Source organism: Clarias gariepinus, chromosome 25, assembly GCF_024256425.1.
Source record: "Clarias gariepinus isolate MV-2021 ecotype Netherlands chromosome 25, CGAR_prim_01v2, whole genome shotgun sequence".
Classification (NCBI taxonomy): Eukaryota; Metazoa; Chordata; class Actinopteri; order Siluriformes; family Clariidae; genus Clarias; species Clarias gariepinus.
Genome location: NC_071124.1, coordinates 16311715 through 16331847, shown reverse-complemented (window position 1 = coordinate 16331847; position 20133 = coordinate 16311715). Strand labels below are relative to the sequence as shown.

The 20133-nt window shown below is 37.0% G+C and overlaps 1 protein-coding gene across 2 annotated transcripts; it reads right to left on the bottom strand.

Moving 5' to 3' along the window:
* Positions 1 to 921: 921 nt before the first annotated feature.
* Positions 922 to 16180, bottom strand: stap2a (signal transducing adaptor family member 2a). 2 transcript variants are annotated; one of them, XM_053486777.1, is made up of 11 exons: positions 16032 to 16180; positions 12775 to 12846; positions 12369 to 12488; positions 11073 to 11129; positions 8130 to 8281; positions 6385 to 6516; positions 6140 to 6209; positions 5955 to 6057; positions 5649 to 5741; positions 5432 to 5566; positions 922 to 1665 (listed from the first exon to the last, which is right to left on the bottom strand). In XM_053486777.1, exons 1-11 carry the CDS (start codon positions 16131 to 16133, stop codon positions 1607 to 1609), a joined length of 1095 nt encoding a protein of 364 aa, XP_053342752.1. In that variant the 5' UTR covers positions 16134 to 16180; the 3' UTR covers positions 922 to 1606. The 2 variants fall into 2 exon arrangements, with proteins under 2 accessions (XP_053342752.1, XP_053342753.1); XM_053486778.1 differs by having other exon boundaries at positions 922 to 1662.
* Between the last annotated feature and the right edge of the window lie 3953 nt (positions 16181 to 20133).

Below are 20133 nucleotides of genomic sequence, written 5' to 3'. Positions count from 1 at the left end.
ACATACAGTAAGGTCAATAAGTATTTTATCATCCTGTGATTTTGCAAGTTCTCTTACTTAAAAATCATGGAGGGGGTCTACATTTTTTAGCATAGGTGCATTTCCACTGTGAGAGACAGAATCTAGGTGTCATAAAGACACCTGTGCACCCCACAATCAGCCAAAGTCTAAGTAGATATATGAGGTATCAATGATGCTAAGAATGGTGAAGAATCAGCCAGGACTAGCAAGTTTGCCAGGGACCGTCTGGATGATCCAGAGGAATCATGGGAGAAAGTACTGTGGTTAGATGAGACCAAAGTAGAACCTTTTGGTCTTAACTCCATTCGCCAAGTTTGGAGGAAGAAGAATGATGAGGATCATCCCAATAATACCATACCTACAGTGAAGCATGGGGCTGGAAGCATCATGCTCTGGGGGTGTTTTTCTGCACAGGGGACAGGACGACTGCACTGTATTAAGGAGAGGATGAACGGGGCCATGTATTGTGACATATTGGGCAAAATCCTCCTTCCCTCAGTCAGAGCATTAAAGATAAGTCGTGGCCAAGAGAACTTGCAAAATCACAGGGTGATCAATAACTTATTGACCTCACTGTAACTATAAATGCTTAAACACATGATCTTTTACATATTGTAGCAAAAGACTTCAGGATGAGAAAAAAAAAAATTTCAAGATGTGTGGGTTTAGAAAAATAACCAACTTTACCATAGCATTGTTGAATATTGTCCCACAACACAACACTCATTCTGTAAAACCTGACACATTTTATGCCAAGTATACTTTAAATTTAAATGTAAAGAATTAAATAAATAAACATAATTCTTTAATTAAAGCCTATTTAAAAGGAATAATTATTACTTAGTAAACATCGTTTTTTTAGAATGGGGAAGGAAAGTAATAGACATGTAGTGAAGCAACTGTATTGCAAATTTCCCTTTTATTCCAATAAATATGAGAAAAATGAACAGTGATACACACACAGACTCTATTTACAAACAGTAGCACCATGCACGTTCATTACACAAACCAGTAATGAAGACCAGTCTAGTATTCAACTGGGAGCACCAAAACTAAACATCTTACTATAGAAACACTGTACACACTGTTCTGAGCAGGAACTTACACATCTGACATTTCTTCACTGCTATTTTTTCTGTCCTAACAACATTGAAGACACTGGAGACAATCTCATCTGCTGCAACTGCTGACAAAATGCAACAAATTATATAAGTGTTAGAAAATTTAACATCTTTTGTTAGAACACATACAAAAACAAGTCTTTAACATCTATGGCAGTTACAGCAGAGAAACATCAGAGCAGTTAGTACTGTACAGCTACAGTTATAAAGCGTCCATAATCTGGAGTAACACAGATTCTTGGCTCAGATCAATCACTCCCTGTGGTCAATTGTTTTGTCCTTCTGAAGTGTTCCCTCGCAAGGCAGAAGACCTCCCTCGATCTTTTCAATTCGCTTGATAATGATGCACCACAGAAACAAGCCCAAATGTCTGAGGAGTGACCGCTCAACCACAAAGGCACTGGCAGGATCATACGGCCAGGGGACGAGGCCATGCTGTTGATTGGCTAAAGAGAAGCAGGGAGTCAGTCCTGACTGGTGCGCCTCTTCTCCAGTTTCTGTTTGAGCTCGTCTGTGAAAGCTGCTGGAAGAGTACAAGTAAGTCAGCTGGTGTTACAATAGGATTGGAGGAGCTATTAAATCACCAGTTTCACACCCAGTGTAGGAGCAAACGCTTCTTCCTGCATTTTTATAATTAAATACATTTTTGAGAACTCGGGTCATGTGACATTACTGTATGTGACTCCTGATGTGCCATGCAGCTGACTAAAAGTGCTTAAAAATTTATTTGTTACAAAAAAAAACATAATAGAAATCAGAAGAGTTTACTTCTTACAATTAAATTTTATTTCATTACAATTTTTTAACTGTAACTTGTGATATAGTTATTAATTTATACAAAAATATAATTTGAGCAAGTCCAAACTAAATTGCCCTAAAAAGGCTGATTAACGGAAGTCAACATGTTTGAAATTATAGAAAAACCTTTAAAAAACAAAAATTAACAATTCAGACTCAGTACATAGAGCGCCTCTAGTGGGCAACAGTGTTATTACTACACAAAAAGCATGACGATGACGGTTACAAACGCAAAAACTAAGCCTTGGGAAAGAAAACAATGACTTGACGTTAAACAATCCCCATTTATAGAAAGTGTCAACATGGTATGTCAACATGGTGTATCAAGACCTATAATATGTACAGAAATGTTTTAATTAGATCAATTATAGACTCAATGTAGTGACATATTTCAGCCGCTAGGGGGTCATCGCCCCGCCTCCCTTCCCGCAAACCCCGCCTATTCTTGGCTGCTCATAATCCTGTCAGCAGTTTACTGGTATATTAACATTTACATTTAGGCATTTAGCAGACGTTCTTATCCAGATTCTTATTTTTTTTTTTTTTAGCTTTTTATAATCTGGTCATTGTGTGTTTGTGGAACTGAAAACCTATAACTGTTTTATTATTCACACTCTTGAATTCTCAATTCTGATTGGTCAGAAAGGATTCATTTATTTTCTGTAGCAGCATCGTTGGTGACATTGCCAATATTTAAATGCGATTAATACACTTTAATATGTAATCATTTCTAGAGCTTTAAATGCACTGGTATTTAATTAGTTAAAATTTACTGAAATTCTCTATTCATAAGTAATAAGTTCTTTATATAAAACAGATTTTTTTTTTTTTTTTTTTTTGCCCAAAGATTGAATAAAACCAGACCTAACACCTTTTGTCTTTTTTGGGGGCGGTCATCTACTGTAAAATCACTATTCTTTCAGAACCGTCCCAAAAACAATCATAGCTGCAAATCATCTCATCTGTTGTAACAACAGATCTGATACATTAAGAAATGTTTAACATTCTTGTTTTCAGCATGCACACAAGTGTTGTGAAATCAGAAGCCATCAATTTGAGCCTCTGTTCCAATTTATGGTAATAAATAAATGTTTGCGTAAGGATCCGGACTTAGGGGCCACCCTATATACTGTATAGCATAGAAAACATTCTTACGGAAGTCTCCAGTGCCAGCGTTCTGTAACAGTTTTTGACATGGAAGACTTCTTAGGACTGAGGTGTCCAGTTGTCTTAGTAACTTGACAGGACATGAAATGCTCACTCACTCACTATACCGCTTATCTGGTATAGGGTCATGGGAGGCCTGGAGCCTATCCCAGGGGACACGGGTAAACCCTGGCTGGGGGTGCTGGTCCATTGCTGGGCACAAGTATGCACACACAAACACATTATGGACAATATGAAAATGCCAGTTTGTCTAATCTGCATGTCTTTGGACTGTCGGAGAACACTAGAGCATATGGAGGAAACCCACCAAGCACGGCTAGAACATGAACCTCCATGCACAGAAGAGAGGATTTAAACCCTCAACCCTGGAGGTGTAACATTAACATTCCACAACATTAAAGGTAACATAAAAGGATATGAAAAACAAAACATTGGCAGATTGCTTGGGTATATTCACGGCAGTGTTGTAACAATAAAAAAAAAAACACCTTAGTGAAAAATAACATGATGTACCTGCTGTGTGTATAGACATCATGCAGATGTTTCATTTAGCACGTCATGTACACAGCAGCTGGCCAAGTTGTGTGCACAAATATGCTACACTTGCAAGCCTGTGAATGTTTCTTATGAAGGAGCTTATGCAGTGGGGAATGTGTAATCTTGTAAACTCACATAAATGGAACAACTCTCATCTCCATATTCTGTATCCTGAGGCCTTATGCCTACACACTGCATCACACCTCCATGCCAATGATTTACCTATAACAGCATGCCCTACAATTCTTTATTCCATATCTGGATGAAGAACTGCAAGTTTACATATACCTACATACACCAAAAATTGCTTAAAGATATATTATTTCACTTATTGTTCACTATAATGCCAATTCCAGTGGGTCAGAAGTTTGCATACATTTAGCGGACTGTACTGTTGAACAGCTTGGCAAATTCCAAAATATCATTTAGTGGCTTTAAAAGCTTCTGATTGTCTAATGAACACATTTGTGTTAATTGGGTGTGTATCTGTGGGATCCCGCAGGCATCGTGCTTATCAGGAAGGAGATGTGTTTCTAGGTGCCTCCTAGAGATGAACATACTTTGGTAAGAAAAGTTCAAATCAATTCTGAAACAAAAGCGAAGGACGTTGGCGGAAAACAAGTACAAAAGCATCTATATCCACAGTACAATGAGACCAATATCGGTGTAACCTAAAAGGCTGCTCAGCTAGGAAGAAGTCAAGGCATTAAAAATCCAGATCACGGTTTGCAGCTGCACATGGGGACAAAGATCTTACTATGTGAAGAAATGTTCACTGGTCTGATGAAACAAAAATTGAACTGGTTGTCTGTAATGACCATTGTTATGTCGGGAGGGAAAAGGGGGAGGGCTTGCAAGCTGAAGAACACCATCCCGATCATGGAACTGAGGATTAGCCTCATCATGTTCTGGTGGTGCTTTGCTGCAGGAGGGACTGGTGGATATATTAAAGAAACATCTCCAAAAGTCAGCCAGGAAGTTAAAGTGCCCCTATTATGCCATTTTAAAGCTTGCTACTATTGCTTAATGAGTCTCTTCAAACAGGTTTACATGTATGCAAAGTCAAAAAACACTTTAGTTTTCTCTAAAAATAGATTTAATTTTACCCCATTTCGGAATAATTTGTAAACGACTCGTGTGAAGCAGTTCGAAGATTCAGTCCGTCTAAACCCCTCACTGCTGTGATCGATCAGATGGCGCGGTGGTTTATGATTGGTCAACCGCTGCAGCGTGTGTCGGAAAACAAAACGCCCATGACCATAACTGAACGACGGCTCTGGAGACGCGTCAATACATAGAAATAATGGCGTCGGTTTCTGGCCTTCTCTCGTCCAAACAAATAACGGAAGCGCAAGTCCGCCATTACTACTCCCCCACACTCCCATTGGACATGTCTTCCAAATGGACATTGACCCCAAGCATACTTCCAAAGTTGTGGCTACAAGGACAAGCAAGTTTTTGGAATGGCCCTGACCGCAAACCTGGAAGGCGACCAGAAACATTTGACCCAGATTAAACAATTTAAAGTCAACGCTACACAAAACTACATGCTTGTAAACTTCTGCCTCACTGAAAATGTGATGAAAGTAATGAAAGCTGATTTTTTTTTTCATCTATGCTGTTATTCTGACGTTCCAGATTCTTAAAATGAAGAAGTGACCTAAGACAGGGAGTGTTTACTAGGATGAAATGTCAGAAAAATAAGTTAAAATGTATTTGCTAAAGTTTATGTAAACTCCTGGCTTCAACTGTATGGACATCTGTGTGGTCCATGTGCAAACACTCACTCTGTGTTAGTGGCGAGGGCGATGGTGAGAGTACCAGTCGTCTCATAGGGCTGGATGGTGAACCGGGAGGGCTTAGTGATCTTTGAGATGGGCTGGGAGATTTTGAGTGAGATCTCAATGTCCATCGTTCTGATCCTGCTCGAATACACACACAAAAAAACCTTAAAATCTTCAGTCTTTAAGACTGAATCTCTGAAACTAAAGTGCTGTTTTGTACCTTTTGGGGGCAGTGAGGGTCTTCTGGGGAAAGTGCCAGTGGGCGCACAGTGGAGTGTTCGCTCTCCGTTCTCGTCGTTGGATGAAATGTACGCTGGATGAGGAATGAGGTATTTTTTAGAAAGGTACACAAAGCAAAGACATGGAAGACAGTAACCAGGACTTATTTACTACATGTGCATGTGTGTTGTGTCTGGCTCCAGTTCACAGGTCACATATTGATGTTTGTTCATGTTTGATACTTGGCATACTGACGTTCTTTTGATATGAATTAACACAGATATATCTGCGCATGTAGTGGACGTACTGATGTTCTCTTCATAAGGCTCCTCCAGCAGAAAAGGCTGTAGTGTCCCAGCTGTTTTCTCCACTAGTGCATTAATGACATCATAAAGGGTGGGACACGGGATCTGCCAAGACGGACACAAAGTGAAGTTTTGACACGGGTCTTACTTTATTATCACATCCATCTGGTTATACAACCCTACATACCGGGTTTTCCACATCAATGATGTAACCTCCCTGAGGCTTCTGGGTAACCCGATAGTGTCGGAACACCGAGCTGTAAAACATTCAAAAAGCACAAAGCATACGTGAGTGTAGCTGGAAAGCAGAAAAATATGACGGAGATCCTAAAGTGGCGTACTGTAGGAGATGCTCTGAGGAAAAAAAGAATGACGTCTAAAATATAGGGAGCGACAGAAATTAATGTGAGGTGTTTTAATCCAGCATCGTACCCATTAAGGTCTTGTCGTGTGGTCACTGCGAGGGACGTGCCGTCTCTGCCCGGTCTCAGCAGCATGTTCCCACAGTCTGGGTAACGCTCCAAGAGAACCTCGGCTTCTATACGAGAGATGGGCCTGAAACAGCTGCTCCAGGAAGAACACACACATGCACCAACATGCACGGACACACACACTTTATTAATAGATGAGTTAAATATACTGATGGACAAGTAACTAACTATGACAGGCATGCACTCACTCACTCACTCACTCATCGTTTATACCACTTTATCATATCACGATATACAGGATCGTGGGGAGACTTAAGGCATGAGGTGAGGTACACCCAGGATGGGGTGCCAATAAAAAAAAAGGTAATTATCAATAAAAAAATAAATAAAATAGCAAAAGTCTAAGCGGCATGTCTTTGGACTATGGGAGGAAAACGGAGTACCCAGGGAAAACCCACCATGCACGGGAAGAACATGCAAACTCCAAGCAGACAGAAGTGAAAATCGAACCAGTTATAGCTAAACAACCAACACAGGTTAATGTTGTTATCACCCTAAAGTGGATCATATCTTAATTACAATATTTTATTCCTCATATACATTTTAGGTATAATAAATAATATCCCTTAATATGCCATTACATTTAATTTTGATTAAACAATAAACATCAAATACAGCTCTCTCTACTGAAATCTTTACCATATGAACTATCATACAAGCGTCTTTGACTAATAATAACGCAGTATTGTATTTATTTACCATTACCATCCGAAGATAGAATGTAGAATAAAAATCTTAAAATAAAATTATTAGAATGAGCACATTAATATCAATTTAGATATAAAATTAGATTTTGCTTATAGTTTTTCTTATAGTACAGCACTGTGGTCTAAAAGTAGAAATAAATATAGGGTGTAAAAAAAAGAGAAGAAGATCATCCCTGAAAGCATGACTTAAATATTAAAAAAAAAAAAAAAACGTGCTTCATCTTTTTTTTAATCAGCTATCTTGTTCTTGTGTAAACTGGAAAACTTTGTAAAAACTTAAACATAAGTTCTATTAAATTCTAATAGAAATAATTCTAATAGAAATCGGAATAGTCAGAAATGATGGCAGCTGTAATCCTGCACTCACTGTGTAAACATTTTTTTATTTATGCCACTGGCATCTGGCGTTATTTATATTTATTTTTCCCCACTTTTAGCTTATCTTGCGTATTAGCAAGCAAGTAGCATAGAAATAAACAAAAAAAAACAACTGGACATTTTTCAAGAGTTTAAAAAATAGATAGCATCCTGTTATGCTCGGTGAAGGTTCTGCCAAGAGCAACAGTAGTACAAAGTCTGGCCTTTAAAATACATGCAGTAATCAGTTTTATGATGTTGTTGTATTGGTAACATTCCAATAAAAAAAATAATAAAAAAACCTAGATCAATCTCTCTCTCACTCTTGTTCACTCACTCGCTTGCTTGCTGAGGAGCTGTACAGTATGTACAGTGGACATTACAGCTATGTAGTTATGCACTTCTTGTGCATACTAAGAAATATAATAATAAGCCAGCACCCCTGCTAACAGTAATTTATATTTGGATTAATTGTACCCAAAAATAAGTAAACATCAGATAAAAATACCCATTTAATTAGAATTACTTTTACTGTTATTAGGGCTCCTATTTTTCTCTTCTTTGCACAATAAAGATATAAAAAAAAACTAAATAAATTATCTTTATAGGAGAAAACACTTACGCAGGGATCTCTCCTACCAGAGGGAGAGACAGGGGAGAGGAGGGCGCTCTGGAGAGAGATCGAGCTCTTCTTCTTTGTCTTTCTTTCTCCACCACCTCCTTTAACATGTGCAGCTGCCCGGGCAGCAGGGTTAGTGCCGTGGGCACGGTTAGCTGAGGATGACCAGATAGATGAAATCCATTAATGACATGTTTATACACAGATAGAAATGTTGTTTATTTATTCTGTTTATTTATTCACAATCAGATATTCATTTAATTATCAGTAGTTTGATGATATTGGGTTTGGATTTAAACTGAAAGGACACAGAAACTTGTCACATGTGACTAAACGTCAAATAAATGTTCTTTAATGGTTTAGTCAAATTCATGTGGTTTATAAGAAGCTGCGGATAAAAGAAAAGTGTGATGACGATGACGACGGAAGACAGACTGTGATGCCTATGTGTGGACTATCCTTCGCTCTCAGATGTCACAGTGAAACAGCTAGTGCGCGTCTACCTGTACAGTATTGCGCAACATAGACTATACAAGCCAGTCCATGAATTTACATTCATTAGTTATACCTTAACTGTCTGTCAAATATAGCCATCATAATCTGCCCTGTTACCTAGGATATAATTAAGTAGCTAATCAGAGCGGAATCGCAGCAAAACTTCTTCTGAAAAGACATTCAGGTGTACGTCGTCTGCCACAACCAAAAGGAAGTGCCACCTTGTGGCCTTATTTGGTATTACTATGTACGCACATTATTACACCTTCTGACTGAAATAAATTATTTTATAAGAAAGTTTAACAACTATTACACCTTTACAATTACTGATAAATGCTATGTGAATGTTTGATTAAATTCCAATTAATGAGTTATGGATAGCAAACTTGGCCTTTGTTCTTTTGTTTATTATTATTATTATTATTTTTTTTTATGCCAAGTATTTTTTTTTGTTTTTTTTTTTTTTTGTTAAGAAAATTAAATAGCTAGTGCACATCTATGTTTCCTAATAAAGGTTATGTGGAAGAATGGTTAAAAACCAGTTAATGGTTCAGAAGAAATTGTGAGTAGAAGAAAGTGTGATGACGATGAACTATCTGATGAGATTATGTATAGTGATCTCTATATGTCGCCTATGCTTCACAGGCAGGTGACAATATGCATACATTTTAAATGTTTATTTAAATAACATTAGTGGTAAAAATGTTTTAAAATTAATTTTTAGATTTTGTGATTATAGTAACAAATACTATTTTATTAATTAATTTTTTAAATTGCTTTTGCTCACACTATATTTAATCCTTGTCTGCATGTTTTTGTGTGAGTTTTGAAGAACCCAATTAGTGCAATTGGAGACTGATATCATCGAATCCTGATGATAGCCATTTGTGACCAAGAGAACAAATTGCCTATACTTTCTGGGAGGTACCCCAGGGATACCATACTCTTTTTCCCCAATCAATCTCAATGACAAAAATCAATCATCCCATCTACCTGTAAGCTCATGTATGTGGAGAAGCTCTTCTTCCGTAATACCACATGTTTGCTTTTCAGGTGAATTTTGGCTTAGGTGTGTGCGGTTACTTCATTAGTCGATGTACTACGGAACACATTTGCAGCTAATTCGAGATATAAAGTTTGCATATTGTACAGCATATGATAAAAGAGTCGCCTAGATCATTCTAAGAGAAAGAAAAAATTGTGGAGAAATGGTGGCATGGGAATCTATAGCTGCTGGTTGAACTGAAAAAGATTGTACAATACTGTGCAGAAGTCTTGAGCCACCCCTTGTGTCTTTATATTTTATTTCTAAACAGCCAGACATACTTGGATTGTTAACTTAGTCATGAGGACTAGTTCTCCTGGCCTCCTAAAGGATTTTCACTTTGTAGATTGTCACAGTAAAACATTTATTTCCATTTCTTTAATTGAATCCGAATCATTTAATTAAATTAAATTTCATTTCATTTTAGGTGAAGAAATGTGGGGTGGCTGAAGACATTTACACGGTACTGTACAGTGTTGCTAAAAAGCAGCCAAAGTACATGCAGCCAAAACATGGTAATTTGTGCTAAAAAGTGTCCTAGGTGAAAAACTGAATTTTCAGATAGGATCATACAACACAATTTCTTTTATAATATGTAATGCTACTTATCTTCCGATCTATGTTTTTATTTTATTAATTTGCATACACATTAATATGTTTATCAGATAAAAAAAAGATTACACTAAATTACTCAAAAAGAAATATGAATAATTTGCAATTTAAATTATTATTGTTTGAAACGATACTGTATAACAATGAAAAACTAATAATGGCTAAAGTTACTAACATTAGGAAGATTGGTCACGCCCATTTTGCATAAACTTCAGAAGTAGGCAATTTGACACAGCCATGTTCTGCATTATATGTTTAAAATAAAAAGATATATATATATATATATATATATATATATATATATATATATATATATATATATATATATATATATACACACAAAATCAGCAGATATATAATTATATATCTAATGAAACTGCCCAGATCCAACCAAAAATTCTAGAAGCTGAATGGGACAGTGCTGCGACTGGGGAATTTCCCAGGACAAAACTGGGATTGTTCTTCACTAGTTAAGTCAATCAGCTGACTGGTATGCAACCAAGGATACTGATGACTTCACTGAATTGAGACTGAAAGCCATAAAAAAAAGCACTTTAAGTTTCATAGATCTTCACCACATAATGTGCCTTTTAATTGTTAACATGGAAAAGAACAGTATATAAATGTGCTAATGAGATAACCCTCTCTAAAACAGTATTCCACTTTGTTATGCAACAAAAACTGTAATAAGGATTATGTTTTTTTAATATTAATACAATTAAAACAATTACTCTAATACACATATGATAAAAATAAAGAATACTTTGAAGTATATTCTATACTTTTGCACTCACATCAACTACGGAGTAGAGGAAGCCTTTCCACAACTCTCGTGCCTCCAAGTTAGGAGCCTGAGAAAAGAAACCAACAGTGAGAGGAAAAGTCATCTAAATGTTTCATAATGCATGAACTTGTCAGTATGTACAGTAACAGACACAACCCACACAAATCTGTGCAAATCTGAGACTTCTGCATGCCGAATTTAATCAACATGTAATTGCTTCCCTGTCTCTTCCTATAAAATGAGGTAATCATGTGACAAAGACAGACAAAAAATGCCAAAGCAGTGGCATGTATCAAATCTTATAGTCATTTATACCAAAGCAAAGTTGATTTCTCAAGTTTGATTGTTCAGTACGTGTTTATAAGAAAAGCAGGTATAACTGTAGTGCTGGTCACAAGGCGAATCACATTAAAGCGACCGTTTTAATACGTTTCTATAACATTTTTATAAGATGAAATTTATAAAATCATGATTATAAAAGGCCCGAAATACAAATCAAACCTGCACCTAGGTATCAGAAAAATAGGTGATCCCTGGTGATTCCCATTCTTAATCCATATTATAATTCTCCCTGTGCACAAAACATGTGATGTCACTAATTAGTTCTAGTGTATCTGGCTGAAGAGTTGTGCTAAATTACTGAAAAACTGACTATATGACAATGATCTTCAGCTTCTGGAGCCAAGATCTGGGTCATCTCCGGACCAAAACCCAATGTGGGTTGGACAATGGTGAAGAAGGCAGTAGCAGTCAAGAAACTGTCTTCTGTACATGAGTTTTAAGAAGCAATCAAGCAGGTGTGGATTGAGCAAGTGTAAAACGTCTTTTTGACTCGATGCAGAGCCAGATCCAGCAAGTTTTGAGAAAAATACTTTTATTATAAATACTTTATAATAAATACTGATTGTTGTATAGCAAAGTCAATGTATCAAATAACAAATGATTCTTATTACCACGATTGTCATTGTTTTAAAAATATGTTTTTAAGACATTAAATGTTTGGCCACTACTGTATACTATAGATATACTGTATATTATAGGAACAATAAGTAGTATTATATAATACTATAGTAATGCCTCTTATTAGTATATTTAGCTAGTACAGGTAGCTTTCACTGCTAATCGGCTAGCACAAAGCCCATCATGTGACATCAATGAATTTATCATTTTCCACAAAAAAAAGCATTGCGTACAGTACCAACACGACTTATGGACCAAATATGACTGATTAATAATTGTCTAGTCTTATGCAAATATAGAAATAGTGTAATGTATATTTTAAGTATTTCACTTCATTTGAACTTACAGTAAGTTTAATCTCTCCATCCTTCATGCGTAAATTCATTCTAGCTGCCTCCAGGTTTCTGTCCCGGCTGCAGTCATCGATCAAAGACACAAACCCACTCAGATCCAGTTTCTCTACATACTATATAGAGAGAAAGAGCGGGGGAGAGAGAGAGAGAGAGAAATGCACAAACCTCTAACTATAAGAAAGAATTCCAACTAAGTGAGACTAACAACTGCGTAATGTGCAAAAGTTTGCCAGATTTATGAGTAAAAATGTCTCTAAGAATCTCTAAGAGACATCTATTGTTGTTCAAAATCAATATCTACGTTTTTTATTTAATTTTTAAGTATGATTTGAAAAAACTTAACCCTTCCTTAATAATCTTAATTAAAAAAATAAGTTCAAATTGACTGTTAATGCTTACATGTGTGTCCTTTGCATTGTTGAAGAAGTATAAGGTGTTCCCACACAAGCATGTCCATAGTCTCCGAGACACCTGCGTAATTACAGAAAGAATTGTGGTTATTTGTGTAAAACATCCTTTTTTTCTACACTGAGTCTCAGCGAGAGAGGGTGCTCAACATTTTCTCTGATCTGGTCTCTGACGATTCAACAGGATGATCTGAATAAGATTTTACTCCATGGGTTGACCCCCACCATGTACACAAGGCTCTGTCCCTGGAAGAGTTTGCATTACAAGGGCTGTTAAGACATGACTTTCTAGTGCACTCGCCATTCAGGTGTCTGAAAAAATCAGTTACAACCCTTTAAACACACAAACATTCGACTTAGATTTCTAAGATTGGTGAAGTGTGCCTTTGCAGTCCTGTTTTAATTATTATTAATATAATTGGCTTTAAGTAATAAATTAATAGAATTGTCTGCATTGTAAGCTACTGTAAATGATAAGTTATTCAGCCATCTGAAATAAAAATTTTAACAGTGCAAACATGCAAAATTCTGCTCATACGAATGGTAAAAACTGTTAAAACTTTATTTTGGTCAGTTCAGATTTGCAGGCCATAAAATTTGACATTGATAATTTTATCTGACTCTAATATGGACGTGCATCTGGGTTTCTCGCGACCTCTCATTCATTTCAAACCGAACATGTGATTTCAGCGAAGCCATGCTTGTCATTTTGCTCTGTAGTATTTATTGAAGTCTAGAAAAAGAAGCGCTGTTTTATCAGTGCTGCTGTGAAATCCCCATGCTGCCAGTTCTGATTGATGTCAGCGAGCACCCCACGTATGCGCAGAGGCAAAAAAAAGTTGCATTGGATTTCAATCTGCCCGTTCTCATTCAAGTTCCATGACAGTGTATCGGACATGTGTTCATTCTAGGACCAGATAGAAAAGTGACATCAAATTTGTGTGTCCAGACAGCCATTAAAAAATTCAGATCTGCATCACTTTAGGGTAAAAAATCGAAATCTAGTTACTTCAGGCTGGTACAGTAATGTGAACGTAGCCTTTGCCACACATACTACAATTAAAAAGCGTTATTTTTTCCTTATCATGTTTTACATTTACATGTAGCATTAATTTAGTACTAATAGGAAAAGAAAATCTGAAATTGCACCTTTAAAAATTAAAGTGTGCTACAGTGGATGGAAACCTTAAGGCAACACTAAATTCTTAATATTGTAGTAAAGCAGTTATGTTTTTTTACAGGAAAGTTACATAAAATTTTATGTTTTAATGAATTGCCTACATTTAGTGTCTTTCCAACTTATGGCAAATACATATTATATTATATCATATTGCATCTTCAAACACACTGGGTTTATCACTAATTCACTATTTTCACAACATTCTTATTAGTCTTTTCATCATCATCACAGCTCATGACAAAAACAATGAAGCGATGTACTGTCATCTTCGCATAAATTAGAGATTCGCCCTTTCTCTTAAATCTCTCCGGCTTATTTCACTAAATCCAAACCTCGGGGGAAGCCTAAAACCCCCAGGGGGGTGGGGGGGTGGACATGGGGCACAGCTGTCTCTCTTTCCACCCACACACACACACACACACATACACTTCATCCATCTATACATTTAAGCCCACCCCACCAACAACCCCCTTCACACTCCCACTGCACCTGAACCCCCTGAATATTTATTTTCCAATCTGTCTAGCTTTCTTTGTTCTCAAATTTCTTCTTTTGCTTTTTACTTAAAAGCCAGCTGATGCCATAGACATCAACACCTAGTCATAAATCACATTTATAGACATGATGAAGCAGAAAGAGAATGGTACAGCCAGCAATCTGTAATGTTTGTGTATCTTTGAGTGGCGCTGTAGATGCCAAAATCACATTATACACCTTATAACACAAGATTTATATTTATTTCAATACAGTTGATACCCTTGTACATGCCAATTACAGGTCCGGGTGCACTTATTACATTTATAACTGCGATCACACAGATGACAACTTTGGCAAAGTTTAACAGGCCTTATGTTGAGAACTGCATGTAGAAATGTATTATATTAGGTATTTTTAACAGACATTGCAGTTTATTTACATGATGTGTTTGGTTTATTTATTTCATTTACATACAATTTATCCTGTGTAGGGTCATTGCATGCCTGAAGACTATTCCAAAGAATTTGGGGCACAGGGAGGGGTACACTGGATTTGAGGTCACAATCACACACACAAACACACACACACACACACACACACACTTTTACAGAGTTATACAATAAGGACACCATCCACTATCAGGAAATTACCAATATATATATGGCTGTTACCGCAATGAACAGCTGATCATTAAAATACACTACTGCACTGTCACTTTCTGTAAATATTGCACTGCCTCATCCATTATGCATCTTTGCACCATCCATAACTTATGTTTATTATTGCACCACTGTATATCCCACCCATATTCATTCTGTATAAATTGTATATTTCAGAACTTACAGTATATGTAGATCATGTTATTTAAGCATGTTATCTTCTTGACATGTCTATATTCCACTGCACACTTATACCATCTGTGTGTGTGTGTAGCTGTAAACCATAATCATAAAAAAATCAAAAGAAATAAACACTTAAAATATATGAGTCTGCAATAAATCTATAAGAGTTCCACTATTCGAATTGAATTACTGAATTAAATCAACTTTTTGATAATATTCCAATTATATATATACACCATATCTTTATTACCTACTGCACTTTCTGTACAATAATCACTCACACCCATGTACATCAAATCCGCTAGTCTAACTGATGCGCGCGCGCGCGTGTGTGTGTGTGTGTGTGTGTGTGTGTGATGGCTCTAAGAAGCAAGTGCGAGATTAATAGATCTATTAGATGCATCTAATTAACACCAGGTTAATCACAGGGATGTGTGTGAGCCGCAAAAAAAGGTGTGCCCATGCACCGCAACACTATTGCGCGCGCGCGCGCGCACACACACACACACACCAGTGCATTTTTTTTATTTTAATTTTTTTTAAGCGCATTTTATTCCACTACACAGATATGATAGATCTTGATCAATCCAACCAGGGAGCCTGTCACTCAGTCTTGCCCGAACACACACATATAAAATGTCAGAGACACAGAGTGTGTGTGTGTGTGTGTGTGATAAACCCGCTCGGTGAGACTTCACTGCACCGGAGGAAAGCCTCCTTTAACCCGCCATGATAAAGGCGCTCTCTTACCTTCTCCTTTGCTCCACGTTTCTCAAGATACCCCTCATAATAGCAGGGCGGAAGCTGAGCTCGACTTGCCCCGGGTCGCTGGTTCACCGGTGCCGCCGCCATGGCCGTAGCCAGCTCGGGATCTGACTGGACCAGCAGCCGGGGACAAAGCGCGTATCGCTGATATGGAAAGCCGAAAGGATCAGAACAAGCCGCTTTCCGTCAAGCAATGCCTGAGGAACTCGTTCAGGGGGTGGAGCCGGACTCGACCTAGTCAGAACTCCAAGCTGTGGAGACAGTTTAGCGTTTTTTGTGTGTTTCGGGCTAAATAAATGATGAAGCATAAAAACTCCCTTTATTTCTTTATATAATTTAACACTGTTATACTATTATACATATGCAAAATCGGACTGCCTGCTTCAGATTTGAAATCCCAGGAACTCTTTAAATGTCCCAAACTTGTATAATTCTTAGTGAGAAGTTAGGACTATACAGGGGAATGTGGCAATAACATTCCTGTAATCCACATATGGCGTACGTGAGAGATTGTGTGTACAATTGAAATAGACAGATGTGTCACTTCCACAAGGAACAGACGTTTTATCTCCATTTACTGAAATATGGCGTTCTTTAAAATGTTTGCACCATTCGATTGTGGCAATTGTGACTTAGTACCGTGCTGTGCTCAAAGTCTTCCGTGAATGTCAATTGTTTTTATTCCTTTGTCCAAGAGAAATTTTTTCAAAGATCATGGTTTGACTTGAACGCTCCTTGTACTGTATCTTGTTGGATTAAGAACCAAAAACTGCATACAGTACACTCACCGCCCCCTTTAATAGGAATACATCTATGTTTGGACATTTGGAAATTGTATATGAAAGATTTTAAAGCTTCTTTTTTTTTTGATTGACATAAAAGTCGCCGGTGGCATGGTGGCTTAGTACCAGTGTAGTGGTGTACCCCGCCTCATGCCCTTAGAATGCTGGGATAGTGATAAAAGTCACCATGTTGTTAAAGCCAAAGTCTACATAATAGAGGCCTTGAAGCCAGAGCATGCATTGTTGATACTATCTAAACAAATTGCCCATTAAGATGCCCTACAGTAAAACAAAAAACAACAAAGTGCCCTCTGGTGCCCCCATAGTATACCAAACACAATTAAGTGCCTTTCAAGGTGATCCTATAGCATGGTAAAGTGCCCTATAAAGTGCCCCACAGGAGATTAAATACGGGAAAGTGCTCTATAAATGGTCCTGCAGTAAACACAATAAAGTGTGTTATCTTGTGTCTGAGCCATTTAAAATTATATCAAAGATAAGGTCAAGAATAAGTTATGAATAAATAAGGAAGTGCCCTGGAGTACCTCTATGAAATTCCGCTCAGAAGTTAGTACACACTCATAAACATGAATATTTTGAAAGTATTGTGTTTTCAAGGAGGTCTTTGGCCTTGTCGTCTTCCTGGGAAAAATAGTTGTACCACATGAGGGGAGAACATGCAAACTCCATGGACTCCATAATATCATCAGACAGTTGAAACTTTGACACACATGAAACACACATCAAAGCTGATTGTAGAATGTATAAATTGGGCTAAATTTAGAGTTGCTGCCTCACAAAGAGTATTGGACGCTCAATACTATCAAATATTTGTGGACCGTGCTTAAAATGCCAGAACCTGCCAGACAGCAAACCAAAAATTCTGACAAGACGAATGATAAAATAATTAACCATAAATCTCCCAAAAGCTTGTTAATGACTTTTATCCTTTCTTAGGTTATACATTTATTCTGCTTTTTCTTAAAAATTATTATTGCCATGACAGTTCTGGTTATGGTGAGTGTATGTTCTGACTGCACCTGCACCTGTAGGACGTTTATGGATAACTGTTCATTTTGAAGGACCTTTGTGGATGACGCATTGTTAGCTCAAGGATGCTGGTGGGCTCCGCCAACCCCAACTAAAAGACATGATTTAATCACATTAATGCAATACTGAAGTTTGGGCATGCTAGCTCAGTGGTAGGTCTTCCCATTGGACAAAATTGGAGGGTTATGTCAAAAAGGGTATCTAGTGTAAAACCTGTGCCAAGTTGTGAGCGGATGGCCTGCTGTGGTGACCCCTTTGACTGGAGCATCTAAAAGACCAACAGCAAAATATAATCCTGTAGTTATTGATTCCTATCAGCAAAAACCTTCTCCCAAAATTTTAGTCTTCTTTATTTATTCTAGTAATTGAAAATGTTTAATTAAGTTTTGTATAAGCAATGGGCTATATGTAATATGCTTTCTTCAGTCTGATGGATCACATATTCCCTTTTTTCTGTGTTTGGCTGATTTTTGTTTAGCCAATTCACCTATAGTACTAACAAGTTTTAAGGGTGTTTGGGAAAACCAGATAACTCAAAGGAAACCTATGCGGACATGGATAGAAGGCAATCTCAGAACTGACCCATAAACATACAAACGTACATAAATATCAAAATGGTTCACATTTTTGTGCCCGTCTGATACATTTGTACAGTGACATGGCCTGGAATGAAATTTCCGTGTAGGGAGGAAATATGCTAAACAAGATTACCAAAACACACCCATAAACAGTAGGGTGAAGGAAAGACACACAGTACTAGGAAGCCATCATGGCATTCAGAGGTTGTCATTTGATTATGTAAAGCATGATCTCTCACAGATGGCAAGATGGCTCAATGGGTAGCGTTGTCACATTATATCCTCAGGGTAATTGGTTTTATCCTAGTGTCTGGATCCTGTCCAAGATAAAACTGTTACTAAAAATAAAATAGTAAATAATAATCTACTGTACTCTTGAGCAATGTTTAATTTATAATAATAATAATAATAATAATAATTAAATAATTTATTGTCTACACCACTTTTTCTGATCACGGGGTGGCTGGAGCCTATCCCCTGAGACTTAGGGCACAAGGCAGTGTACACCCTGGACAGAGTGCCAACCCATCGTAGGGCACACATTCATTCACATACTCGTGTACACACTAAGAACTGAAACCAATACACATGTCACTTTCATAAGTCACTTTATACAATACATGTTTATATATATCTGCTATTTTGTACATGACACTTTAAAACATTTTAATGTCACTTTAAAACATCTTAAAATTTGAATATATATATATATATATATATATATATATATATATATATATATATATATATATATCCCCCCCTATATTCCTATATTTCTATATTTGTAATATTTTTTTTATGCCCTTATTTGTACAGTTTGTTTATTTTACTAGTTACATTTATTTTCTTTTGTATTTCATTTCTTTTTATTAATATTTATTCCTTATATATAGTTTTTATTTTATTTTCTTTTTAAGGTCACCGGCGGTCGTACAAGCATTTCACTGCAAATCGTACTGTGTATGACTGTGTATGTGACAAATAAAATTTGAATTTAAATTTGAATTTAAGGGCAATTTGGGAAGGACAATTAGTCTTATCTGCATGTCTTTGGACTGTGGGAGGAAACAGGAGTACTCAGAACATGTAAACTCCATGCATACAAACCCTAGGTGTGAATTAAACCTTGAACCTGGAGGTGGAAGGAAACAGTACCAACCACTAAGCCACAATGCTGCCACATCAAAACCATATCAGACAAAATAGAAACTACATTGAGGCTGAAATGCAAATTATCATTTTCTCTTTTAACTTATAGAAGCCAAGTCTCCTAGAAAGTCTCTTAAGTGATAGAAGATAAATTATGAGCATCTGGAAATGCTTGTAAAAGAAAACATTTCAAGTGGTACATAAAAATATGCATAAGCATTTTCAATTCAAACACTATCTATCTACTATACATGTTGTTGTCCTTCATTACAACTACTGTAAGTTTTGCTGGCGTTTAGCTCACGTCAACATTTCACTGCTTATCTTATAGACTTGTGCAGTTCTCCCCCTAAATGATGGGGAATTCTTGTTATTTAAGCACTGTGTGTGAGGCACGCTCATGACATCATGACATAAACATTACACCGGGGTGTGGGATTATAAACAGATGTCTCATGACAAGAGAGGAGATTCCTCAGGAGCAGCTTCATCACTCAGCAGTCTATTCTGCATTAAAGCCCAAAGCAA